The sequence below is a fragment of the Ranitomeya imitator genome, chromosome 6 (genome assembly GCF_032444005.1).
Source record: "Ranitomeya imitator isolate aRanImi1 chromosome 6, aRanImi1.pri, whole genome shotgun sequence".
NCBI lineage: Eukaryota > Metazoa > Chordata > Amphibia > Anura > Dendrobatidae > Ranitomeya > Ranitomeya imitator.
The window spans coordinates 571,866,243-571,892,935 of record NC_091287.1 but is presented as its reverse complement, the minus strand read 5'-3'; the positions used below and the strand labels follow the sequence as shown (position 1 = coordinate 571,892,935).

Genomic DNA, 26,693 nt, shown 5'->3' with positions numbered 1-26,693 from the left:
AAAGGCGGTTGTATGGAGAGCGAGCGTCCATGATGGGTGGTGCCTGAGGAAAGGCGGTTGCATGGAGAGCGAGCGTCCATGATAGGTGGTGCCTGAGGAAAGGCGGTTGTATGGAGAGCGAGCGTCGATGATGGGTGGTGCTTGAGGAAAGGCGGTTGTATGGAGAGCGAGCGTCGATGATGGGTGGTGCCTGAGGAAAGGCGGTTATATGGAGAGCGAGCGTCGATGATGGGTGGTGCCTGAAGAAAGGCGTTTGTATGGAGAGCGAGCTTTGATGATGGGTGGTGCCCTGAGGCTGGAGGAGCGCGCATATTCTTCTTTATAAGGAGTAATGAGATTTACATTAAGGGATGGATTTGCCTCCTCACCATATCTGCCTCCCCCTCCGTATTCTGCCCTCAGTGCGGTGCGAGCGTGGAGGCATCTGGAGAAGCAGAACTCTTCAGGCATAATACGATGGTTCTCTGTCAGATGGGAACACTTGAAGTTTGAGGTGGCGCTGAGGTGAGTCTCAGCCCTGATAACAGGGCCAGGTGTTGGGACTTTGGGAAATTTTAGTTAACTTGAATTATTATTCTATCACGCCACAGAGAGGAGGAACAGCCACAGCTGTCACAGAAATCCTCTTCCTCTGTATTGTCCCCTCTTATACATTTGTGGCCAAAAGTATTGAGATTTTAAAGACCAAAATTTGTGCCTCATTTTGCGTCTTCAGTTTTGCTCTTTAGTTGGCTGTTTCTTTGGTTACTGACACACAATTATAAACATTACGTGCGTTATTACACTAACACTACGTTACTAATCCATGAAGGTTCTGTGATGCCTCCATATTCCCGGCAGCGCTGCCCCTTATTGTCCACACTTTCTGCCCTCTCGCCGGCAGCTGGATATCGGATTCTGGGCAGATCCTGACTGATGGACGCTCGTTCTTGTCTCATTAGGGCTTGGAGTTATCACAAGTTCAGGGTTTTGTCGCCCTTTCAGGACTGATCGCAGGTTCTCATTGGGATGAGATCTGGGGAGTTTTCAGGATCCAAAATGTCAATGATTTGTTCCCTGAGACTTAGTTGTCACTTTTGCCCTGTGATGTGGTCTCCATCATGGGGGAAGATACATCATCACCTCATTGTCCTGGATGATGGGAGTTGTTCTTAGAGAATTCAGTATCATCAGAAATAATAACTTCCCCTCCTCCGTCCTCCATAGTCCGATCCCTGCAGATGTCAGTTTGTGTAAGGCTGTTTGCCCACATTGTGCTTATTATGCTTAAAAAACGCATTCCCATACAATCCTATGGGATTCCGCAGTTGCTGTGGTCATGCTGCGGATTCGCGTAGCGGTAAAATCCACAGCATGTTCATCTCTTCTGCGGAATCACGGCGATTCCGCAGCCTTAGGATTGAAACGCTCACTTTACGCATGTGGCTGTACCCACTATGTGTACAGTGAGCGCTTCATGTGCGGATGGTACCCAGGGTCTGGAGATGAGACTCTCCTCCAGGACCTGGGTACAATATTCCTGTAAAAAAAAAAAAGAATTAAAATAAAAAATAGGGATATACTTACCTTCTGATGGCCCAGGGAGACCTCCCGGCTCTCAGCGGTGCACGCGGTGGCTTCCGTTCCCAGGGATGCATTGCGCGAATCACCTGAGATTACGTCGCGGTCACGTGACCGTGACGTCACAAAGGTCCTTCGCGCAAAGCATCCCTGGGAATGGAACGTACCGGGAGCGCCACTTAGGAGATCGGGGGCCGTCGGAAGGTGAAAATAGAATGTTAACCATTTTTTTATCTTTTCCTATTGATGTTGCATAGGCAGCATCAATAGTAAAAAGTTGGTCACACTTGTCAAGCACTATGCTTGTGTGACCAAACTGTCAATCACTTTTCCAAGCGATGCTTCAAATCGCTTGGAAAACGCAAGCATTTTGCAAGCTAAAAACGCTTGTGTTTTGCTGGAAAACGCATGCGCATTCTGCATGCGTTTTACCCGCGGCAGGGAATTGTGGAAATGCTGTGGACCTTTCCGCAGCATTTCTGTAACGTGGGCACGCAGCCTAAAGTGCAAGGATCGGCCTGGGGCCATTTTATTATGTGATGAAAAACGATTTTCCGGAAAAAGAAAGGTGATGCTGCCATAAGTCCTGTGGTTGCCGAGAGTGAAGCCATCTGAGACAACTCATATGGGGGCTTCTCATCCATGGAGGAGGATCACTCGCAATGAGCGTGGGCTTTTCATACACGGAGGGTGTGACGAATCGAGATTCGGGGGGGATACAGATATCCCCTGCAGTCACCAATCTGTGACTGCGCTTACACAGTCATACGTCTCTGGTGCTCCCCTTACCCTTAGGTCAGTCAGGGAACTGCACCTAGGATAAGTAGTCTCCAGAGAGGCTGTCCTGTCACGTACTGGTTATCTGGCCACTCTGCAGTGAGGGCGGTGTGTGTATATATATATATATATATATATATATTCTCAATTATCTTCGGTCCGTCACTGCCAGGATCCACCAATAACCCCAGAACAGTATGCTGCCACCAGTTCCTCATTACATTTAAGCCCGGTCCGTTAACAAGCTTATATTGGGCCAGAAACTAACCCCAGGTAGCGTATAAGGACTAGCCAGACTCACTGATGTGGGAAATCGGGATTCGAGAGAAAAGAGCAACCCAAAATTAATTGATATTTTAATTGCCAAAAGAAGCACTAGATAATATAAATATATACAGAGATTACAGCCAGAAGTACAGATAGAGGGAGAGTACAGGTTGGGGATAGCAGTTAGCTGTATGTGTCACGTTACCATTTCTTATAACGTGGGCCCCAGGGAATCGCTCGAGTCCACAGGTACTTTCTGGTCCATCTCTATGCATGACGTGACGCGGCTTCTGTGGCAGAACAATGACAATAGCTAAAGGTGGCTAGCTTTTAACCCGTAGCTCGCCCCCTCTGGGTTGGACTGATTTCTCCTCCCTTGGCCTCCTAGCTGAAATTATTCCCAATATCTGGGATGGGTCATAACTTCCCAGGGGGAGGTCCAAACAGGACGACTGACGTCTAAACGGGTTTGTTGGGGTTGGACTGATACAGAGTGTCCAAACTTGGGTAAGTGGTTCTGGAAAGCCAGTCTCGTTATCTGGGACAACTAGAGAATGATGAGACACAGGTGTGTGCACGGAGGGCTCCCAGGATTCTGGTGGTATATTGGACTTAACCCTGAGATGCACGGTGCTTCCATAATTCATCTCTAGGTGTTGTCCGCCTTACACAAAAGACAGCAAGGGGTCCCAGCTCTGCTCCTCTTCTCCTTAACACGTGACCTCTCATTCTTTCACCATATGGCATGTCCCTGTTCTTTTGGGAATTTGTGTACTTATCCCAAGGGTGGGGACCACAATTCGTGAGGGGAAAGAGATCTCTGGACAATATATTGGGCCTGAATTAATAAATCCAAAATGGAGTGTCTCTCACAGAGGGCCTTGCTTGCAATGGGCAGGGGGTTCTCATCCGTAGAGGGGTTCACTTGCAACGAGCGTAGGCTTCTCATCGGTGGAGGTGGCTCGCTCGCAATGGGTGGGGGCTTCTCATCAATGGAGCTGGCGCGCTTGCAATGGGTGGGGGGTTCTTTTCTGTGGAGGGGCCTCGCTCGCAATGTGCGGGGGCTTCTCATCGGTGGAGGTGGCTCGCTTGCAATGGGCGGGGGCTTCTCATCAATGGAGGTGACGCGCTTGCAATGGGTGGGGGGTTCTTATCTGTGGAGGGGGCTCGCTTGCAAAGGGCAGGGGGGTTCTCATCCGTAGAGGGGCTCGCTCACAATGGGCGGGGGCTTCTCATCAATGGAGGTGACGCGCTTGCAATGGGTGGGGGATTCTTATCTGTGGTGGGGGCTCGCTTGCAATGGGCAGGGGGGTTCTCATCCGTAGAGAGGGGCTTGCTCGCAATGGGTGGGGGGTTGTCATCTGTGGAGGGAGCTGGCTTGCAACGTCAGAGGGCTTCTCGTCCGTGCAGGGGGCTTGCTCGGAAGGTCTTAAGAATATGGACAGGAATAAAAATTGAGATTTAAGCCTCCTCCAAGAACAACTTGTCCCATCATCCAGGACAATGAGGTGAGAGGTGATTATTAGTGATGAGCGAGTATACTCGTTGCTCTGGTGGTCGCCGAGTATTTGTTAGTTTTCATGGCGGCAGCTGAATGATTTACAGCTACTAGCCAGCCTGTGTACAGGTGGGGGTTGTCTGGTTGCTAGGGAATCCCCACATGTAATCAAGCTGGCTAATAGCTGTAAATCATTCAGCTGTGGCGATGAAAACTAAATCTGTGAGCAGTCATAAATACTCGGAGACCACCCGAGCAACGAGTACACTCGCTCACCACCAGTGATTATGCTCTTTACCTTAGGTCACAAGGTAAAAGTGACAACTAAGGGTCTTGGGTAGTGATTTGCGAGTGTACTCGTTGCTCGGGTGGTCTCCGAGTATTTATGACTGCTCCGAGATTTAGTTTTCCCTGCCGCAGCTGCTACTAGACTGCTTGATTACATGAGGGGATTCCCTAGCAATCAGGCAACCCCCACATGTATTCAAGCTGGCTAGTAGCTGTAAATCATCCAGCTGCGGCAGGGAAAACTGAATCTCCGAGACTCGGCAACCACCTGACCAATGAGTACACTCACTCATCGCTAGTCTTGGGGGAACAAATCATTGACATTTTGGGACCAGGAAGCTCCCCAGATCTCATCCCAGTGAGAACCTGCGATCAGTTCTCAAAGAGCGAAAAACAAAAACAGAACTTATGATAAATCCGAATCCAAATGAGACAAGAACGAGCGTCGATCAGTCAGGATCTGCCCAGAATCCGATATCCAGCCACCGCAGGAAGGGCACAAAGTGTGGACAATCAGGGGCAGCACTGGGAGTATTAAGGTGCCCCAGAAACATCATGGATTATATGTTTATAGTTGTCTGTCAGTAACCATAGGAACAGCCAAGAAAAAGAGTGAAAACCAATGAGGCAAAATGTGGCCACCAGGACGTGCGTCAGCCTGAAAACTCCTGGCCACGATTGTATAAGTTTGGAGACTCCAATCTCGGTGGGGAGCAGAGGCCACATCTGGGCTCTATAGTCTCTGACTGTCAGGGTGGTCTCTGGCCTTGTGCGGACATTACCTGGATCACTCTCTGCTGTTTCTCATGATCTCTTTGCACAATGGATAGAATCCGCTGGAGCTGCTGGTGTTGTGGATTTATCCAGATCTTGGAACATTTGAGTATTTCTGGTACCGACAGGGAAGGGAGACTTTCTCGGGTCATGTCATTGCTGGTTTCTGCAGTCTTCAGCTCTTCCCGTCTCTCTTTGTACAGGTGGGACGGCCTCATGCAGCGCGTCACCTTCTTACTCCTCCGACTCCTGATTCACTTTGACTTTTTAGCGGAGAACGAGCAGATGCGACAGTTTCTGGAGTCATAGATACTGAGGAGGCGGCGGAGTCTTGGACATTGGTGGCCTGAAGGCCGTGTGTGGGCCGAGCAGGACTGGCTAACGGACCATCGCCTCCAATAAAACAATGTTTCTACACTTGTCTTCCTTATCACTGGTGAACACCAATGTCTGTACCAAGGAGTTTGGTGCTGGAGGAGAGGGTGGTGCACATACCGGTGTCTGACTGGAGATCACTGAGTGGCACAGACACACCCCGGCAGCTGGAGACCGGGGGAGGGCAGCACACACACCGGTGTCTGGAGACCATGGGCAGCGGCACACACTGGCAGCTGACTGGAGACCGGGGGAAGGTAGAACACACAAACTGGCGGCTGACTGGAGACCAGGGGAGGGTAAAACACACACGCTGGCATCTGACTGGAGACCATGGGCAGCGGCACACAGCGGCAGCTGACTGGAGATCGGGGGTTTTACACACATCAGCGTCTGACTGGAGGCAGAGAACCATGAGCCACCTTGGCCTCTGGATAAGGGCTATGCTCAGCCTCTACCACATACCTTCGGGTGACAGAGACCTCCATCGCTTGGCATCCTGCAGCTCGCTGTAGGCAGGAGGCGTTGGTGCAGTTTAGTAATGGGAGGATAATGGAAATATCCCAGATTTGTTATCGCTGACTTCTGGGCAAGGAGGAGACACACAACGTACCAAATGACAGGTTGTATTTACAGAAATAACCTCTGAACGCTCGGCTTCGGGAGGATGAAATGGTAAAACTAAAAGCCGTTCACCTCGGCCGGGAACAAGAATCACAAGCACTGATGGCGGGACGCTCAGAGCAACAAAACATAAAAAAGTCTTTACAAGATGCTCAGATATCAGCAAGTGACATCAAAAATGTGACGTCACCCTCTCAATCTCCAGCAGGTCTTCCAGAATCTGGGGGAAAAGAAATAAAAATTACCAACGGCCACAGACGAGTCAGCCATGTCCCCTCCTCCGCCCGGTCCCACAGTGTGAAGACCAACGCCATGATCACATTCATCCAGAGATGAAGCCCCCTATTCTCAGGGCGGAGGGGAGTATCCAGGGCTGCAGAGTCAGTATATAGAACACAGTGGTTGTAGGAGTCAGTGCAGGATGTGCTGTAAATGTTTCCATAATTTGGGAAAGTTATGAAATGTCCTATAAATGTCTGTTCTGTTCCTGATCTCAGCTGTTAGTGGAGATGAATCTGTGCTGCATTTTCTGCACATGCTCAGTAGTGACCGCAGCTGAGGAGTCACTTTCTGCACATGCTCAGTAGTGACTGGGGCTGAGGAGTCACTTTCTGCACATGCTCAGTAGTGACCGGGGCTGAGGAGTCAGGAGTTATGAAATGTCCTATAAATGTCTGTTCTGTTCCTGATCTCAGCTGTTAGTGGAGATGGATCTGTGCTGCACATGCTCAGTAGTGACCAGGGTGGAGGAGTCAGGAGTTATGAAATGTCCTATAAATGTCTGTTCTGTTCCTGATCTCGGCTGTTAGTGGAGATGGATCTGAGCTGCACTTTCTGCACATGCTCAGTAGTGACCGGGGCTGAGGAGTCAGGAGTTAGGGAAATTGAGGTTGGGCTTACAACACCACAGCCCTGAAGGTAACAAGGAGAAACCTTTGAGGTCTACACTCACAATATCGGTGGAGGTCCCGATCTTCTTGGCCATGTCGTTACGATCATTAGTGCTCATGTAGAGGTATCTGTTCAGGAGCTCTCCATCCAGCACGTTCCTCACCGTATTCTGAAGGACCCGGCGACCGGAGTGCAACATTCTGGAAAAGATGGCAGACAATAGTGGCTACACCTGATGTGGGAATTGTAGATGATCATTCTGATCGTCACTGTCCACCATTAAGAGAAATGGCAAACTGCAACTATCCAGAGACCTCAATCTAAAGTCAACGAGTCCAATACACAGACCTCGGGGGGCTGCTGACACCACTGCCATGCTCCGTCCAAAATAAACAGCTCAGGCTGCTGGCGCCAGTGCAGAAGCCATCTAGGAATTATTAGCAGCCTCCTACCCGAAGGTCCAGGAGATGACACCAGCATCGTGCAGTATGTGAGTGAGCAACAGCCTCCTACCTGATGGTCTGGTGTGTGGATTATCAGCAGCCTCCTACCTGATGGTCTGGTGTGTGTGGATGATCAGCAGCCTCCTACCTGAAGACCCAGAGGTTGAGCTGTGGTATGGGAGTGAGCAGCAGCCTCCTACCTGAAGGATGGGTTGTTGAGGCCGGCATGGTGGGTGATCAGCAGCCTCCTGCCTGAAGGCCCATGTTTTTGGCTGATCATCAGCCTCCTACCTGAACCCCCAGGGGTAGAAGTATATGGGTGATCAGTAGCCTCCTACCTGAAGGCCCAGGGGTGCAGTATGTGGGTGATCAGCTGACTCCTACCTGAAGGCCCGGGGGTGCAGTATGTGGGTGATCAATAGCATCCATACTGAAGGCCCGAGGGTGTGGTATGTGGGTGATGAGTAGCATTGTACCTGAAGGTCCAGGGGTGCAGAATGAGGGTGATCAGCCTCCTACCTGAAGGCCCAGGGGTGCGGAATGAGGGTTATCAGCCTCCTACCTGAAGGCCCAGGGATGCGGAATGAGGGAGATTAGCCTCCTACCTGAAGGCCCGGGGGTGCGGTATGTGGGTGATCAGCCTCCTACCTGAAGGCCCGGGGGTGCAGTATGTGGGTGATCAGCCTCCTACCTGAAGGCCCAAGGGTGCGGTATGTGGGTGATCAGTCTCCTACCTGAAGGCCCAGGGGTGCGGTATGTGGGTGATCAGTAGCCTCCTACCTGAAGGCCCGGGGGTGCAGAATGAGGGTGATCAGCCTCCTACCTGAAGGCCCGGGGGTGCAGAATGAGGGTGATCAGCCTCCTACCTGAAGGCCCGGGGGTGCAGTATGTGGGTGATCAATAGCATCCATACTGAAGGCCCGAGGGTGTGGTATGTGGGTGATGAGTAGCATTGTACCTGAAGGCCCGGGGTGCAGAATGAGGGTGATCAGCCTCCTACCTGAAGGCCCGGGGGTGTGGTATATGGGTGATCAGTAGCCTCCTACCTGAAGGCCCAGGGGTGCGGAATGAGGGAGATCAGCCTCCTACCTGAAGGCCCAGGGGTGTGGAATGAGGGAGATCAGCCTCCTACCTGAAGGCCCTGGGGTTGAGGCCGGCATGGTGCGGTATGTGTGTGATCAGGGCGTTCTGTAACATCAGTAGCCTCCGGTACGTCTTCTCTTGCATCGGGAGTAGCATGCCTAGTCCTCCATCCAGAGTGGCGAACCAGGTGATTTGTTTGTTGTCCCACAATGCGGTTTTACGGCTGGAGACCTCACTGGCGCCCCGACATGGAGTTCTCCAGAAAGCATTCACATTGGACCCTACATGGAAGTCTGCACGCCGCAGGAGTCGGAGGCCACCAAAACTTTCTTTAGCTGGACAAATGATAGGAAACAATAATAGATAATTCAGATGTTTGTGAGGAGAGAACCATTCTCCTGGAGGAGGATCAGAATGAAGAGTACGAATACACATCATGGACTCTCGGAGACAGTAGACCGCCAACGCCGCACTCACCCGCCGGGAGGTACATGTACAGGATCAGGTTTCTGTCTCGATCCGACACTAGAACATAAGAGAAGCCAATAGTGAGAACACCATTCCTTGCCGCCACCGTGACGCAAGTTCACCAATCACCTACCCAGGAAGCCGAGCTGACCATTGTCTACCAGGAACTCCACACTGTAGACCTCCAGGGGCTTCACGTCCTGTGAGGGGGAGACGTGATCAGAAGGTGGCCATAGGATCTCCCTGGCCACACCGGGGAAGAACTTACCCTGCTGACCAGGGACAGAGTCTTGCTCTCTTCCTGGTAACGCAGCAGAGAGATGCTCTTCATTAGGTCAGCAGCCAGGATGAAGTTCTTCACGCTGATCATTTGGTGGATGTAGAGCTGGGTGTCAATAAATGCCATTCCTGTCAGGTCATTGTCCTTAAGACTCCACAGGAAGATCTGAGGGGGAAAAAGTGTTCAGAAGATGATGGTTCCATATTGTAGGGAAGTCACCGTCTGTCCCGCCAAGGCTCTGCTTTACGACTAGCTGGACGCCATGTTATCAGGTGGTCGTGCGCTAACCGATGTGGCAACTTTACCTTCTGGCCGATGGCGGTCACCAGGTACCCGTTACAGTGACATAGTGCCGTGACCGGACCCTTCTGCTCCTTCTCATAAAGGACCTTGAACTTATTCTTGGTCAGCGGCTGCCCCGGCTCCGGTACAACCTCAATGATGTCCATGATCAGGATCTAGAAATGAGTCAGATGACGGAGTTTGGGTGATCAATTGGAAGGTCTGCAGTATAAAGCTGCACAGGACACCACGGACGCACAACTACACACACGACTCGTCCAGCGCCAACGATCCAACTGGCATAGTGCAGGGACGTCACTCACCCGACCGCGGCAGGTCACCTCCTCCCCCTGCATGACGCACGTTCCCACAGCGATGTACCCCTTCAGCCCAGATACGGTCTCCTCGCTCTTCAGATTGACAGTCTTCATACAAGTGATGTGTTCCCACTCCTCCAGATCTATCCTGCAACGCAGGACGAGGAAACATTAATCCCAACGGCTCAGAGAAAGAACCAGAGGCCGAACACTGAGCGAGATGAATCCGCAAACTAATGAGTGGACACTACCATCGCTGCAGTCTGTTTCCAGGTCAGGACGAAGTAGTGAAGCAAATTACATGAAGAAAACACAAACCGGCACGAGGGCAAAAAGGGGGACTGGTCTGCGGAGTGTATGGGATGTGTACAAGGGACTGTGAATGCTGCAGCTAAGGAAAGTGTGAAATCTGCAGTAACAAAATGGCATTGTGCCAAACGCTCAGCCTCCCAAAGAGGTAAGAAGTAACAGAGACACGAGCCAAGGAATAAAGAGGCAAGAAAATGTGCCATGGGGCCGCCAGACCTCAATCTGAGGCCCGGACAGTCACACATTGCTACCTGACCAGTCCATAGGAGGCCAATCTCACCAGTACCCCAATCGAGTGGCAACTCCCTACACACTGCTGCACCAATGGGTCTGACAACAGAAAGTGGCGGGACACGCGCTGTTATGGCTGGCAATCAGGCAACACAGCGTGCAGTAATTAGCGCACATACAGAGATCTGGCAATAACCCAAAACAATAGGACGAGCTCTGAGACGTGGAATCTCTGTAGACTGCAGTACCTGATCTATCCTCACACAACTGTAAGCAGCAGTGGATTGCGCCTATCAACTACCTATGCAACTCGGCACTGCCTGAGGAGCTGACTAGCCTGAAGATAGAAATACAAGCCTGACTTACCTCAGAGAAATACCCCAAAGGAATAGGCAGCCCCCACATACAATGACTGTTAGCAAGATGAAAAGACAAACGTAGGAATGAAATAGATTCAGCAAAGTGAGGCCCGATATTCTAGACAGAGCGAGGATAGCAAAGAGAACTATGCAGTCTACAAAAAACCCTAAAACGAACACCACGCAAAGGGGCAAAAAGACCCACCGTGCCGAACTAACAGCACGGCGGTGCACCCCTTTGCTTCTCAGAGCTTCCAGCAAAAGTTAATAACAAGCTGGACAGAAAAAACAGAAAACAAACTAGAAGCACTTATCTAGCAGAGCAGCAGGCCCAAGGAAAGATGCAGTAGCTCAGATCCAACACTGGAACATTGACAAGGAGCAAGGAAGACAGACTCAGGTGGAGCTAAATAGCAAGGCAGCCAATGAGCTCACCAAAACACCTGAGGAAGGAAGCCCAGAGACTGCAATACCACTTGTGACCACAGAAGTGAACTCAGCCACAGAATTCACAACAGTACCCCCCCCTTGAGGAGGGGTCACCGAACCCTCACCAGAACCCCCAGGCCGACCAGGATGAGCCACATGAAAGGCACGAACAAGATCTGGGGCATGGACATCAGAGGCAAAAACCCAGGAATTATCTTCCTGAGCATAACCCTTCCATTTGACCAGATACTGGAGTTTCCGTCTAGAGACACGAGAATCCAAAATCTTCTCCACAATATACTCCAATTCCCCCTCCACCAAAACAGGGGCAGGAGGCTCCACAGATGGAACCATAGGTGCCACGTATCTCCTCAACAACGACCTATGGAATACATTATGTATGGAAAAGGAGTCTGGGAGGGTCAAAACCACCACGCGATGCTTAGCACCCTCAAGCCAATGACGCCACTCCTCGAATGCCCACTTCATGGCCAGCAACTCTCGGTTGCCCACATCATAATTACGCTCAGCAGCAGAAAATTTCCTGGAAAAGAAAGCACATGGTTTGAACACTGAGCAACCAGAACCTCTCTGTGACAAAACCGCCCCTGCACCAATCTCAGAAGCATCAACCTCGACCTGGAACGGAAGAGAAACATCAGGTTGACACAACACAGGGGCACAGCAAAAACGACGCTTCAACTCCTGAAAAGCTTCCACGGCAGCAGAAGACCAATTAACCAAATCAGCACCCTTCTTGGTCAAATCGGTCAATGGTCTGGCAATGCTAGAAAAATTACAGATGAAGCGACGATAAAAATTAGCAAAGCCCAGGAATTTCTGCAAACTTTTTAGAGATGTCGGCTGAGTCCAATCCTGGATGGCCTGAACCTTAACCGGATCCATCTCGATAGTAGAAGGGGAAAAGATGAACCCCAAAAATGAAACTTTCTGCACACCGAAGAGACACTTTGATCCCTTCACGAACAAGGAATTAGCACGCAGTACCTGGAAAACCATTCTGACTTGCTTCACATGAGACTCCCAATCATCTGAGAAGATCAAAATGTCATCCAAGTAAACAATCAAGAATTTATCCAGATACTCACGGAAAATGTCATGCATAAAAGACTGAAAAACAGATGGAGCATTGGCAAGTCCGAACGGCATCACCAGATACTCAAAATGACCCTCGGGCGTATTAAATGCCGTTTTCCATTCATCTCCCTGCCTGATTCTCACCAGATTATACGCACCACGAAGATCAATCTTAGTAAACCAACTAGCCCCCTTAATCCGAGCAAACAAGTCAGAAATCAATGGCAAGGGATACTGAAACTTAACAGTGATCTTATTAAGAAGGCGGTAATCAATACACGGTCTTAGCGAACCATCCTTCTTGGCTACAAAAAAGAACCCTGCTCCCAATGGTGACGACGATGGGCGAATATGTCCCTTCTCCAGGGACTCCTTCACATAACTGCGCATAGCGGTGTGTTCAGGTACGGACAAATTAAATAAACGACCCTTAGGGAATTTACTACCAGGAATCAAATCGATAGCACAATCACAATTCCTATGCGGAGGAAGGGCATCAGACTTGGACTCTTCAAATACATCCTGAAAGTCCGACAAGAACTCTGGGATGTCAGAAGGAATGGATGACGAAATAGACAAAAATGGAACATCACCATGTACTCCCTGACAACCCCAGCTGGTTACCGACATAGAGTTCCAATCCAATACTGGATTATGGGTTTGTAGCCATGGCAACCCCAACACGACCACATCATGCAAATTATGCAGTACCAAAAAGCGAATAACTTCCTGATGTGCAGGAGCCATGCACATGGTCAGCTGGGCCCAGTACTGAGGCTTATTCTTGGCCAGAGGTGTAGCATCAATTCCTCTCAACGGAATAGGACACCGCAAAGGCTCCAAGAAAAATCCACAACGTTTAGCATAATCCAAATCCATCAGATTCAGGGCAGCGCCTGAATCCACAAACGCCATGACAGAATATGATGACAAAGAGCACATTAAGGTAATGGACAAAAGGAATTTGGACTGTACAGTACCAATAACGGCAGAGCTATCGAACCGCCTAGTGCGTTTAGGACAATTAGAAATAGCATGAGTAGAATCACCACAATAGAAACACAGTCTGTTCAGACGTCTGTGTTCGTGCCGTTCTACTTTAGTCATAGTCCTGTCGCACTGCATAGGCTCAGGCTTACTCTCAGACAATACCGCCAGATGGTGCACAGATTTACGCTCGCGCAAGCGACGACCGATCTGAATGGCCAAGGACATAGACTCATTCAAACCAGCAGGCATAGGAAATCCCACCATTACATCCTTAAGAGCTTCAGAGAGACCCTTTCTGAACAAAGCCGCTAGTGCAGATTCATTCCACAGAGTGAGTACTGACCATTTCCTAAATTTCTGACAATATACTTCTACATCATCCTGACCCTGGCATAAAGCCAGCAGATTTTTCTCAGCTTGATCCACTGAATTAGGCTCATCGTAAAGCAATCCCAGCGCCTGGAAAAATGCATCAACATTACTCAATGCAGAATCTCCTGGTGCAAGAGAAAACGCCCAGTCCTGTGGGTCGCCGCGCAAAAAAGAAATAATAATCAAAACCTGTTGAATAGGATTACCAGAAGAATGAGGTTTCAAGGCCAAAAATAGCTTACAATTATTTCTGAAGCTCAGGAACTTAGTTCTGTCACCAAAAAACAAATCAGGAATCGGAATTCTTGGTTCTAGCATCGATTTCTGATCAATAGTATCTTGAATCTTTTGTACATTTACAACGAGATTATCCATTGAGGAGCACAGAGCCTGAATATCCATGTCCACAGCTGTGTCCTGAAGCACTCTAATGTCTAGGGGAAAAAAAAGACTGAAGACAGAGCTAAGAAAAAAAAATGATGTCAAGATTTCTTTTTTCCCTCTATTGGAAATCATTGAAGGTCTCCTTGTACTGTTATGGCTGGCAATCAGGCAACACAGCGTGCAGTAATCAGCGCACATACAGAGATCTGGCAATAACCAAAAACAATAGGACGAGCTCTGAGACGTGGAATCTCTGTAGACTGCAGTACCTGATCTATCCTCACACAGCTATAAGCAGCAGTGGATTGCGCCTATCAACTACCTATGCAACTCGGCACTGCCTGAGGAGCTGACTAGCCTGAAGATAGAAATACAAGCCTGACTTACCTCAGAGAAATACCCCAAAGGAATAGGCAGCCCCCACATACAATGACTGTTAGCAAGATGAAAAGACAAACGTAGGAATGAAATAGATTCAGCAAAGTGAGGCCCGATATTCTAGACAGAGCGAGGATAGCAAAGAGAACTATGCAGTCTACAAAAAACCCTAAAACGAACACCACGCAAAGGGGCAAAAAGACCCACCGTGCCGAACTAACAGCACGGCGGTGCACCCCTTTGCTTCTCAGAGCTTCCAGCAAAAGTTAATAACAAGCTGGACAGAAAAAACAGAAAACAAACTAGAAGCACTTATCTAGCAGAGCAGCAGGCCCAAGGAAAGATGCAGTAGCTCAGATCCAACACTGGAACATTGACAAGGAGCAAGGAAGACAGACTCAGGTGGAGCTAAATAGCAAGGCAGCCAACGAGCTCACCAAAACACCTGAGGGAGGAAGCCCAGAGACTGCAATACCACTTGTGACCACAGAAGTGAACTCAGCCACAGAATTCACAACAACGCGCCACTACCGGCCAACAGAAGGAAATGGCAGGACACACGCCACTACCGGCCAACAGAAGTAAATGGCGGGACACACGACACTACCGGCCAACAGAAGGAAATGGCGGGACACACACCACTACCAGCCAATAGAAGTAAATGGCGGGACACACGCCACTACCAGCCAACAGAAGGAAATGGCGGGACACACGCCACTACCGGCCAACAGAAGTAAATGGCGGGACACACGCCACTACCGGCCAACAGAAGTAAATGGCGGGACACACGACACTACCGGCCAACAGAAGTAAATGGCGGGACACACGACACTACCGGCCAACAGAAGGAAATGGCGGGACACACGCCACTACCGGCCAACAGAAGGAAATGGCGGGACACACGCCACTACCGGCCAACAGAAGGAAATGGCGGGACACACACCACTACCGGCCAACAGAAGGAAATGGCGGGACACACACCACTACCAGCCAATAGAAGGAAATGGCGGGACACACGACACTACCAGCCAATAGAAGGAAATGGCGGGACACACGACACTACCGGCCAACAGAAGGAAATGGCGGGACACACACCACTACCAGCCAATAGAAGTAAATGGCGGGACACACGCCACTACCAGCCAACAGAAGGAAATGGCGGGACACACGCCACTACCGGCCAACAGAAGTAAATGGCGGGACACACGCCACTACCGGCCAACAGAAGTAAATGGCGGGACACACGACACTACCGGCCAACAGAAGTAAATGGCGGGACACACGACACTACCGGCCAACAGAAGGAAATGGCGGGACACACGCCACTACCGGCCAACAGAAGGAAATGGCGGGACACACGACACTACCGGCCAACAGAAGGAAATGGCGGGACACACGACACTACCGGCCAACAGAAGGAAATGGCGGGACACACGACACTACCGGCCAACAGAAGGAAATGGCGGGACACACACCACTACCAGCCAATAGAAGGAAATGGCGGGACACACGACACTACCGGCCAACAGAAGGAAATGGCGGGACACACACCACTACCAGCCAATAGAAGGAAATGGCGGGACACACGACACTACCGGCCACCAGAAGGAAATGGCGGGACACAGGACACTACCGGCCAACAGAAGGAAATGGCGGGACACACGACACTACCGGCCACCAGAAGGAAATGGCGGGACACAGGACACTACCGGCCAACAGAAGAAAATGGCAGGACACGCGCCACTACCGGCCAACAGAAGGAAATGGCGGGACACACACCACTACCAGCCAATAGAAGGAAATGGCGGGACACACGACACTACCGGCCAACAGAAGTAAATGGCGGGACACACGACACTACCGGCCAACAGAAGTAAATGGCGGGACACACGACACTACCGGCCAACAGAAGGAAATGGCGGGACACACACCACTACCAGCCAATAGAAGGAAATGGCGGGACACACGACACTACCGGCCACCAGAAGGAAATGGCGGCACACAGGACACTACCGGCCAACAGAAGGAAATGGCGGGACACACGACACTACCGGCCACCAGAAGGAAATGGCGGGACACATGCCACTACCGGCCAATAGAAGAAAATGGCAGGACACGCGCCACTACCGGCCAACAGAAGGAAATGGGACACACACCACTACCGGCCAACAGAAGGAAATGGCGGGACATACGCCACTACCAGCCAACAGAAGGAAATGGGACATACGCCACTACCGGCCAACAAAAGGAAATGGGACACACGCCACTACCAGCCAACAGAAGGAAATGGGACACACGCCACTACCGGCCAACAAAAGGAAATGGCGGGACACACGACACTACCGGCCACCAGAAGGAAATGGCGGGACACAGGACACTACCGGCACACAGAAGGAAATGGCGGGACACACGACACTACCAGCCAATAGAAGGAAATGGCGGGACACACGCCACTACCGGCACACAGAAGGAAATGGCGGGACACACGCCACTACCGGCCAACATAAGGAAATGGCGGGACACACGACACTACCGGCCAACAAAAGGAAATGGCAGGACACACGCCACTACCGGCACACAGAAGGAAATGGCGGGACACACGCCACTTCCGGCCAACAGAAGGAAATGGCGGGACACACGACACTACCGGCCAACAGAAGTAAATGGCGGGACACACAACACTACCGGCCAACATAAGGAAATGGCGGGACACACGACACTACCGGCCAACAAAAGGAAATGGCAGGACACACGCCACTACCGGCCAACAAAAGGAAATGGCGGGACACACGCCACTACCGGCACACAGAAGGAAATGGCGGGACACACGCCACTACCGGCCAACAGAAGGAAATGGCGGGACATAAGCCACTACCGGCCAACAAAAGGAAATGGGACACACGCCACTACCGGCCAACAGAAGGAAATGGCGGGACACACGCCACTACCGGCCAACAGAAGGAAATGGCGGGACACACGCCACTACCGGCCAACAGAAGGAAATGGCGGGACACACTACACTACCGGCCAACAAAAGGAAATGGCAGGACACACGCCACTACCGGCCATCAGAAGGAAATGGCGGGACACGCGCCACTACCGGCCAACAGAAGGAAATGGCGGGACACACGCCACTACCGGCCAACAGAAGGAAATGGCGGGACACACTACACTACCGGCCAACAAAAGGAAATGGCAGGACACACGCCACTACCGGCCATCAGAAGGAAATGGCGGGACACGCGCCACTACCGGCCAACAGAAGGAAATGGCGGGACACACGCTACTACTGGTCAGGAGAAGTAGGTGGCAGGACACACGCCACTACCGGCCAACAGAAGGAAATGGCGGGACACACGCTACTACTGGTCAGGAGAAGTAGGTGGAAGGACACACGCCACTACCGGCCAACAGAAGGAAATGGGGACACACGCTATTACCGGCCAACAGAAGGAAATGGCGGGACACACGCTACTACTGGTCAGGAGAAGTAGGTGGCAGGACACACGGCCAACAGCAGGAAATGGGGACACACGCTATTACCGGCCAACAGAAGGAAATGGCGGGACACGCGCCACTACTGGCCAACAGAAGGAAATAGCAGGACACACGCCACTACAGAAGGAAATGGCGGAAAACGCCACTACCGGTCAGGAGAAGTAGGTGGCGGGACACACTGCCAACAGCAGGAAATGGGGACACACGCTATTACCGGCCATCAGGAGGAGGCAATGGCGGGACACAGGCCACTACTGTGTATAAGGAGCTGGAAGGACAGACAACACTACCCAGTAGGAGGACTCAGCGGGACACTACCTGGTATTGGGGATGGTCTCCCAACTGACGGGTGAGATGAGCTGGATGGAGAAGGCTTCCTGGAGAGGAGCAATGTAGCGATCATCTGTAGGAGAGAAGATGTGAGGAGGCAAAGAATATGGGGACTACGGATCCTGAATATATAGCAAAACTATTATATATACCATAAATGATTAACTCGGCTGCGGAGACTCAGCCGCTCACACTAAACAAGAAGTTACCCTCCAGCATGCAGACATAGGACTGGAACAGACTGACCCTCTACATGAGGCGTAATGTGCTGCAGACCATCTCACCTCGCTCAATCGTCTCAAACTCCTTCTCTTCCCCGGTCATGCGAGGGATTCGGGTACACGTGTCATTCACGCTGGTGACCACAGCGTAAACCTACAGGGATGAGAGCAGACCATAGTGACCTGGAAGAGGATTACTCTCATAGATGATGACTACTCTTAGATGATAGGAGCAGAGGTCTCATGTGCACAAGAGCAAATGGCGGAGATGATCTGACCAGAATCTTCTTACTGAGGACGGCTGGGAGCGACCCCAACATGGAGAGGTGATGGTGACCCCTGGATGAAGTGAATATTAATAGCTCCCCAGTGAGATGTGATGCTCACTGTTCAGTACTTATAGGCCAGGAACACCAGTAACACAGACAGAGGGCACACTGGGAGCCGGGACTTACCTTGGATTCCACATGGTAGGAGACATAGTGTGCGGTGCAGCGCAGGGGAATCTTCCTCACAGGCCATGGAGCGTCGTAGGAAAGATATGCGGGGAGGACACTGATGCGCAGCTCGCCCTATGGAGATCAACAATAGAGGTAGTAATCCCCCCCATGCTGAAGGGGACGGATAATGCCTCCCCGACACGGACAGATAACTCCATGACCCCGAAATAATGAGGCCAGATAACGCCTGAGCTAACAAGCCGTTCATCACCTGTCGGTTGAAGTAGAGGAAGCCTCGTGGGCAGTTCACATTATGGAAGGGGGCGAATGACTCGATACTTCCATCGATGGTCATGGGGTGAAGACGGAGGGCGCCACGGGGGGTGACGATGAGCCAGTGAGGGGAGGGTCCACAGATGAACACCTGAAGACAGAAGGTGGAAATAAGACCAGAACTCACCATCGGAGAAGTAGAGCTCAGCAATTGGCACCCACCCCCGAGTATCCATAGATATCCTGGAAATAACGGAAACGGGCCACACGACCTCGAGCCCCAAAGTCCTCACTCGACCCTTCACACTTTTTCTTGGATTGTCGCTTCTTCTCACGAAAGTGAATATTGTGTGGAACCTGTGTGCAAAACAAAGAGAGCTAAGGTAGTAGAGGCCAGAGAGCTGAGGAAACGGTGGAGGCGAGGGGGCCAGAGAGCTGAGGAAACGGTGGAGGCGAGGGGGCCAGAGAGCTGAGGAAACGGTGGAGGCGAGGGGGCCAGAGAGCTGAGGAAACGGTGGAGGCGAGGGGGCCAGAGAGCTGAGGAAACGGTGGAGGCGAGGGGGCCAGAGAGCTGAGGAAACGGTGGAGGCGAGGGGGCCAGAGAGCTGAGGAAACGGTGGAGGCGAGGGGGCCAGAGAGCTGAGGAAACGGTGGAGGCGAGGGGGCCAGAGAGCTAAGGAAACGGTGGAGGCGAGAGGGCCAGAGAGCTGAGGAAACGGTGGAGGCGAGGGGGCCAGAGAGCTAAGGAAACGGTGGAGGCGAGAGGGCCAGAGAGCTGAGGAAACGGTGGAGGCGAGGGGGCCAGAGAGCTGAGGAAACAGTGGAGGCGAGGGGGCCAGAGAGCTAAGGAAACGGTGGAGGCGAGAGGGCCAGAGAGCTGAGGAAACGGTGGAGGCGAGGGGGCCAGAGAGCTAAGGAAACGGTGGAGGCGAGAGGGCCAGAGAGCTGAGGAAACGGTGGAGGCGAGGGGGCCAGAGAGCTAAGGAAACGGTGGAGGCGAGAGGGCCAGAGAGCTGAGGAAACGGTGGAGGCGAGGGGGCCAGAGAGCTGAGGAAACAGTGGAGGCGAGGGGGCCAGAGAGCTAAGGAAACGGAGGCGAGAGGGCCAGAGAGCTGAGGAAACGGTGGAGGCGAGGGGGCCAGAGAGCTGAGGAAACGGTGGAGGCGAGGGGGCCAGAGAGCTAAGGAAACGGTGGAGGCGAGAGGGCCAGAGAGCTGAGGAAACGGTGGAGGCGAGGGGGCCAGAGAGCTGAGGAAACGGTGGAGGCGAGGGGGCCAGAGAGCTGAGGAAACGGTGGAGGCGAGGGGGCCAGAGAGCTAAGGAAACAGTGGAGGCGAGGGGGCCAGAGAGCTAAGGAAACGGTGGAGGAGAGGGGGCCAGAGAGCTAAGGAAGCGGTGGAGGCAAGGGGGCCAGAGAGCTAAGGAAACGGTGGAGGCGAGGGGGCCAGAGAGCTAAGGAAACGGTGGAGGCGAGGGGGCCAGAGAGCTGAAGAAACGGTGGAGGCCAGAGAGCTGAGGAAACGGTGGAGGCGAGGGGGCCAGAGAGCTGAGGAAACGGTGGAGGCGAGGGGGCCAGAGAGCTGAGGAAACGGTGGAGGCGAGGGGGCCAGAGAGCTGAGGAAACGGTGGAGGCGAGGGGGCCAGAGAGCTGAGGAAACGGTGGAGGCGAGGGGGCCAGAGAGCTAAGGAAACGGTGGAGGAGAGGGGGCCAGAGAGCTAAGGAAACGGTGGAGGAGAGGGGGCCAGAGAGCTAAGGAAGCGGTGGAGGCGAGGGGGCCAGAGAGCTGAGGAAACGGTGGAGGCGAGGGGGCCAGAGAGCTAAGGAAACGGTGGAGGAGAGGGGGCCAGAGAGCTGAAGAAACGGTGGAGGCCAGAGAGCTGAGGAAACGGTGGAGGCCAGAGAGCTGAGGAAACGGTGGAGGCGAGGGGGCCAGAAAGCTGAGGAATCGGTGGAGGCGAGGGGGCCAGAGAGCTGAGGAAACGGTGGAGGCGAGGGGGCCAGAGAGCTAAGGAAACGGTGGAGGAGAGGGGGCCAGAGAGCTAAGGAAACGGTGGAGGAGAGGGGGCCAGAGAGCTAAGGAAACGGTGGAGGCGAGGGGGCCAGAGAGCTGAGGAAACGGTGGAGGCCAGAGATCTGAGGAAACGGTGGAGGCGAGGGGGCCAGAGAGCTGATGAAACGGTGGAGGCGAGGGGGCCAGAGAGCTGAGGAAACGGTGGAGGAGAGGGGGCCAGAGAGCTGAGGAAACGGTGGAGGAGAGGGGGCCAGAGAGCTGAGGAAACGGTGGAGGCGAGGGGGCCAGAGAGCTGAGGAAACGGTGGAGGCGAGGGGGCCACAGACCTGAGGAAACGGTGGAGGCGAGGGGGCCACAGAGCTGAGGAAACGGTGGAGGCGAGGGGGCCAGAGAGCTGAGGAAACGGTGGAGGCGAGGGGGCCACAGAGCTGAGGAAACAGTGGAGGCGAGGGGGCCACAGAGCTGAGAAGGAGGATGCAAAGGAGGCGAGGGGGCCAGAGAGCTGAGGAAACGGTGGAGGCGAGGGGGCCACAGACCTGAGGAAACGGTGGAGGCGAGGGGGCCACAGACCTGAGGAAACGGTGGAGGCGAGGGGGCCACAGAGCTGAGGAAACGGTGGAGGCGAGGGGGCCAGAGAGCTGAGGAAACGGTGGAGGCGAGGGGGCCACAGAGCTGAGGAAACAGTGGAGGCGAGGGGGCCACAGAGCTGAGAAGGAGGATGCAAAGGAGGCGAGGGGGCCAGAGAGCTGAGGAAACGGTGGAGGCGAGGGGGCCAGAGAGCTGAGGAAACGGTGGAGGCGAGGGGGCCAGAGAGCTAAGGAAACAGTGGAGGCGAGGGGGCCAGAGAGCTAAGGAAACGGTGGAGGAGAGGGGGCCAGAGAGCTAAGGAAGCGGTGGAGGCAAGGGGGCCAGAGAGCTAAGGAAACGGTGGAGGCGAGGGGGCCAGAGAGCTGAGGAAACAGTGGAGACGAGGGGGCCAGAGAGATGAGGAAACGGTGGAGGCGAGGGGGCCAGAGAGCTGAGGAAACGGTGGAGGCGAGGGGGCCACAGAGCTGAGGAAACAGTGGAGGCGAGGGGGCCACAGAGCTGAGAAGGAGGATGCAAAGGAGGCGAGGGGGCCAGAGAGCTGAGGAAACGGTGGAGGCGAGGGGGCCAGAGAGCTGAAGAAATGGTGGAGGGGAGGGGGCCAGAGAGCTGAGGAAACAGTGGAGACGAGGGGGCCAGAGAGCTGAGGAAACGGTGGAGGCGAGGGGGCCAGAGAGCTGAGGAAACGGTGGAGGCGAGGGGGCCAGAGAGCTGAGGAAATGGTGGAGGCGAGGGGGCCAGAGAGATGAGGAAACAGTGGAGGCGAGGGGGTCAGAGAGCTGAGAAGGAGGCTGCAAAGGAGGCGAGGGGGCCCAAGAGCGGAGGAGGACACAGCAGGGGAGGTGAGGGGGCCAGAGTGCGAAGGCAGAATATGAGAAGTGGAGAACTGCACTTCTAACCTTTTTAAAACGAACTTTTAGGTTTCCCTGTCCTCCATGAGAAAGAGGAAACGCCTCATAAATCATCAGCTCCGCGTCTACGAGGACCTGGAGAAAGGAAGAGCACAGCACTGGGCTACTGTCCAATATGGAAGAGGAAAATGGCAATGTGTTACGGGAGGGCCGGACGGGCAGACACACTACTCACCAACAAGTAAGGCCGGCTCTGGCGGTTTCCAAGCCCAACCAGCAACACCTCTTTGACCAATGGCATCTCATCCTGCCGGGCGTCTTCTTTCCGGGCTTCCCCTTGAGCACACGTCTGGCCAGAAGAACTGTCCACGAGGACCCGCTGCCCCATGGGGAAGTTCTTCACCAGAAACACCAGGCGCCATTCAGGAAGCTGGTAAATCTGTGAGGAAGGAGAGACTATAAGACTGGGGGTGCACGGAATGGTCGTCATCAGGACATGTGGACACGGAGCCACACGTGAGAAATGTGATGTATGGCCAGGGCAGAGCTGGTATGGAGAACCATGGACCAGCAGGTGCACCACATCCAGAACGTACACACATGGGGCATACTATTGATGCACGAGTCATCTCCCAGAGTCGTGGTGTGAGGAGAGCTGCAGACACATCCTGATAGGTGGCGCTCACCTCCATTACACCGCTGTCTCTCACTAGGACACACCAGTGGGTGGGCTCGACTTTGTGCTGGGAGGATTCCCTATCAGAGGGGGCATTACCCCGGCGCGGCTCCTCCTTACTGGGACTGGACAGGAATCCAGAGTCGCCATAAAGCATCTCGTCCTCATCGTCCACCGAGTGACTGCAAGAGAGAAGATGCCAAACAACCAGAGATCAGTGTGGGGGGCTGGTACATCGGACATGACCCGGTCAGCAGAGGATAACCATCACATGGGGGCTGGTAAGGAGGACATGACCAACTCAGCAGAGGATAACCGTCACACGGGGGCTGGTACATCGGACATGACCAACTCAGCAGAGGATAACCGTCACACGGGGGCTGGTAAGGAGGACATGACCAACTCAGCAGAGGATAACCGTCACACGGGGGCTGGTAAGGAGGACATGACCAACTCAGCAAAGGATAACCGTCACACGGGGGCTGGTAAGGAGGACATGACCAACTCAGCAGAGGATAACCGTCACACGGGGGCTGGTAAGGAGGACATGACCAACTCAGCAGAGGATAACCGTCACACGGGGGCTGGTAAGGAGGACATGACCAACTCAGCAGAGGATAACCGTCACACAGGGGCTGGTAAGGAGGACATGACCAACTCAGCACATGATAACCGTCACATGCGGGCTGGTAAGGAGGACATGACCAACTCGGCAAAGGATAACCGTCACATGGGGGCTGGTAAGGAGGACATGACCAACTCAGCAGAGGATAACTGTCACACGGGTGCTGGTAAGGAGGACATGACCAACTCAGCAGAGGATAACTGTCACATGGGGGGCTGGTACATCGGACATGACCAACTCGGCAAAGGATAACCGTCACATGGGGGGCTGGTAAGGAGGACATGACCAACTCAGCAGAGGATAACCGTCACACGGGGGCTGGTAAGGAGGACATGACCAACTCAACAAAGGATAACCGTCACACGGGGGCTGGTAAGGAGGACATGACCAACTCAGCAAAGGATAACCGTCACACGGGGGCTGGTAAGGAGGACATGACCAACTCAGCAGAGGATAACCGTCACATGGGGGCTGGTAAGGAGGACATGACCAACTCAGCAAAGGATAACCGTCACACGGGGGCTGGTAAGGAGGACATGACCAACTCAGCAGAGGATAACCGTCACACGGGGGCTGGTAAGTAGGACATGACCAACTCGGCAGAGGATAACCGTCACATGGGGGCTGGTAAGGAGGACATGACCAACTAAGCAGAGGATAACCGTCACACGGAGTGCTAGTACAGAAGACATGACCAACTCAGCAGAGGATAACTGTTACAAGGGGAGCTGGTAAGGAGGACATGACCAACTCAGCAGAGGATAACTGTTACAAGGGGAGCTAGTACAGAGAACATGACCCGGTCAGCAGAGGATAACCGTCACAAGGGGAGCTAGCACAGAGGACGTGACCAGCTCAGCAGAGGATAACCGTCACATGGAGGGCTGGTACAGAGGACAAGATCAACTCAGCAGAGGATAACCGTCACACGGAGAGCTGGTACAGAGGACAAGACCAACTCAGCAGAGGATAACAGTCACATGGGGAGCTAAAGAGGACATGAGCCGCTCAGCAGAGGATAACTGTCACACGGAGGGCTGGTACAGAGGACAAGACCAACTCAGCAGAGGATAACCGTCACACGGGTGCTGGTAAGGAGGACATGACCAACTCAGCAGAGGATAACTGTCACATGGGGGCTGGTAAGGAGGACATGACCAACTCAGCAGAGGATAACTGTCACACGGGGGCTGGTAAGGAGGACATGACCAACTCAGCAAAGGATAACCGTCACACGGGGGCTGGTAAGGAGGACATGACCAACTCAGCAGAGGATAACCGTCACACGGGGGCTGGTAAGGAGGACATGACCAACTCGGCAGAGGATAACCGTCACACGGGTGCTGGTAAGGAGGACATGACCAACTAAGCAGAGGATAACCGTCACACGGAGTGCTAGTACAGAAGACATGACCAACTCAGCAGAGGATAACTGTTACAAGGGGAGCTGGTAAGGAGGACATGACCAACTCAGCAGAGGATAACTGTTACAAGGGGAGCTAGTACAGAGAACATGACCCGGTCAGCAGAGGATACCCGTCACAAGGGGAGCTAGCACAGAGGACGTGACCAGCTCAGCAGAGGATAACCGTCACATGGAGGGCTGGTACAGAGGACAAGACCAACTCAGCAGAGGATAACCGTCACACGGAGAGCTGGTACAGAGGACAAGACCAACTCAGCAGAGGATAACAGTCACATGGGGAGCTAAAGAGGACATGAGCCGCTCAGCAGAGGATAACTGTCACACGGAGGGCTGGTACAGAGGACAAGACCAACTCAGCAGAGGATAACCGTCACACGGGGACTCTGACATTGGACTCACCTCATGTCCTGGATTACGCTGTCCTCCGCCATGCTCAGGTTGCTGCCTTCTTCCTTGGCCTGTGACGACCGGGTGTCGGTGGTGAACATGCCGCTGACATCGCGGTACACGCACAGAGCAATGACTTTAGATTGCTGCAGGTGAAAGAGGCACTGGTGTCAGGCTGTGACTGGACGGCATGATGGCGGCACCGCACCGGTTACTCACGTAGTGCAGGCTGGGCTTCTGCAGGGTCAGTCTGTGGGTTCTGCCTCCGTATGAGTCGCCCTTCAGCTGGAACATGGACACCTGACCTTCTGCACTGAGGATCACCACGTAGGGATCGGCCACGGCGCAATACACAATGGGGGAGCCCAGGTCCACGGGGATGATCTGCAGCTGATTGACTGCAAGCAAGACAAGGAGGCTACAGCACCGGAAACCAGCGGCGGCGGCGCCCCCACTAGGGCCGGAATCATCGGACACCAGACTGATGGCTCCAGCCACAGTCACCCCCCACCCGCAGCTGTGGTATATTCCACATGTACAGGTGATCTGTGCAGCAGAGGCTTCCCTGTATCCCCCCCGGTGGCTGTGGTATATTCCACATGTACAGGTGATCTCTGCAGCAGAGGCTTCCCTGTATCCCCCCCGCTGGCTGTGGTATATTCCACATGTACAGGTGATCTCTGCAGCAGAGGCTACTCTGTATCCCCCCCGGTGGCTGTGGTATATTCCACATGTACAGGTGATCTCTGCAGCAGAGGCTTCTCTGTATCCCCCCCGCTGGCTGTGGTATATTCCACATGTAGAGGTGATCTCTGCAGCAGAGGCTTCCCTGTATCCCCCATGCTGGTTGTGGTACATTCCACATGTACAGGTGATCTCTGCAGCAGAGGCT

At 53.3% G+C, this 26,693-nt stretch overlaps 2 protein-coding genes across 4 annotated transcripts in view; one reads left to right on the top strand and one right to left on the bottom strand.

The window, feature by feature from the left end:
* The window catches only part of ADCK5 (aarF domain containing kinase 5), a 72,489-nt gene extending 66,908 nt beyond the window's left edge, over positions 1-5,581 (top strand). For all 3 annotated transcript variants that reach the window (XM_069732114.1, XM_069732115.1, XM_069732113.1), the window contains 2 exons: positions 403-504; positions 5,368-5,581. In XM_069732114.1, coding sequence (XP_069588215.1) covers positions 403-504; positions 5,368-5,473 — 208 coding nt within the window. In that variant the 3' untranslated portion in view covers positions 5,474-5,581. The remainder of the gene's footprint in view (positions 1-402; positions 505-5,367) is intronic.
* Positions 5,582-6,149: 568 nt separating this feature from the next.
* Positions 6,150-26,693, bottom strand: part of CPSF1 (cleavage and polyadenylation specific factor 1) — a 76,098-nt gene continuing 55,554 nt past the window's right edge. The window contains exons 20-37 of the mRNA XM_069732112.1: positions 26,021-26,199; positions 25,814-25,947; positions 23,374-23,545; positions 22,923-23,126; positions 22,736-22,822; positions 19,462-19,596; positions 19,238-19,390; positions 18,982-19,098; positions 18,590-18,680; positions 18,294-18,378; positions 9,934-10,075; positions 9,634-9,786; positions 9,317-9,493; positions 9,182-9,248; positions 9,058-9,105; positions 8,630-8,915; positions 7,116-7,254; positions 6,150-6,383 (exon numbers count right to left, since the gene is read on the bottom strand). Coding sequence (XP_069588213.1) covers positions 6,336-6,383; positions 7,116-7,254; positions 8,630-8,915; positions 9,058-9,105; positions 9,182-9,248; positions 9,317-9,493; positions 9,634-9,786; positions 9,934-10,075; positions 18,294-18,378; positions 18,590-18,680; positions 18,982-19,098; positions 19,238-19,390; positions 19,462-19,596; positions 22,736-22,822; positions 22,923-23,126; positions 23,374-23,545; positions 25,814-25,947; positions 26,021-26,199 — 2,417 coding nt within the window. The 3' untranslated portion in view covers positions 6,150-6,335. The remainder of the gene's footprint in view (positions 6,384-7,115; positions 7,255-8,629; positions 8,916-9,057; positions 9,106-9,181; positions 9,249-9,316; positions 9,494-9,633; positions 9,787-9,933; positions 10,076-18,293; positions 18,379-18,589; positions 18,681-18,981; positions 19,099-19,237; positions 19,391-19,461; positions 19,597-22,735; positions 22,823-22,922; positions 23,127-23,373; positions 23,546-25,813; positions 25,948-26,020; positions 26,200-26,693) is intronic.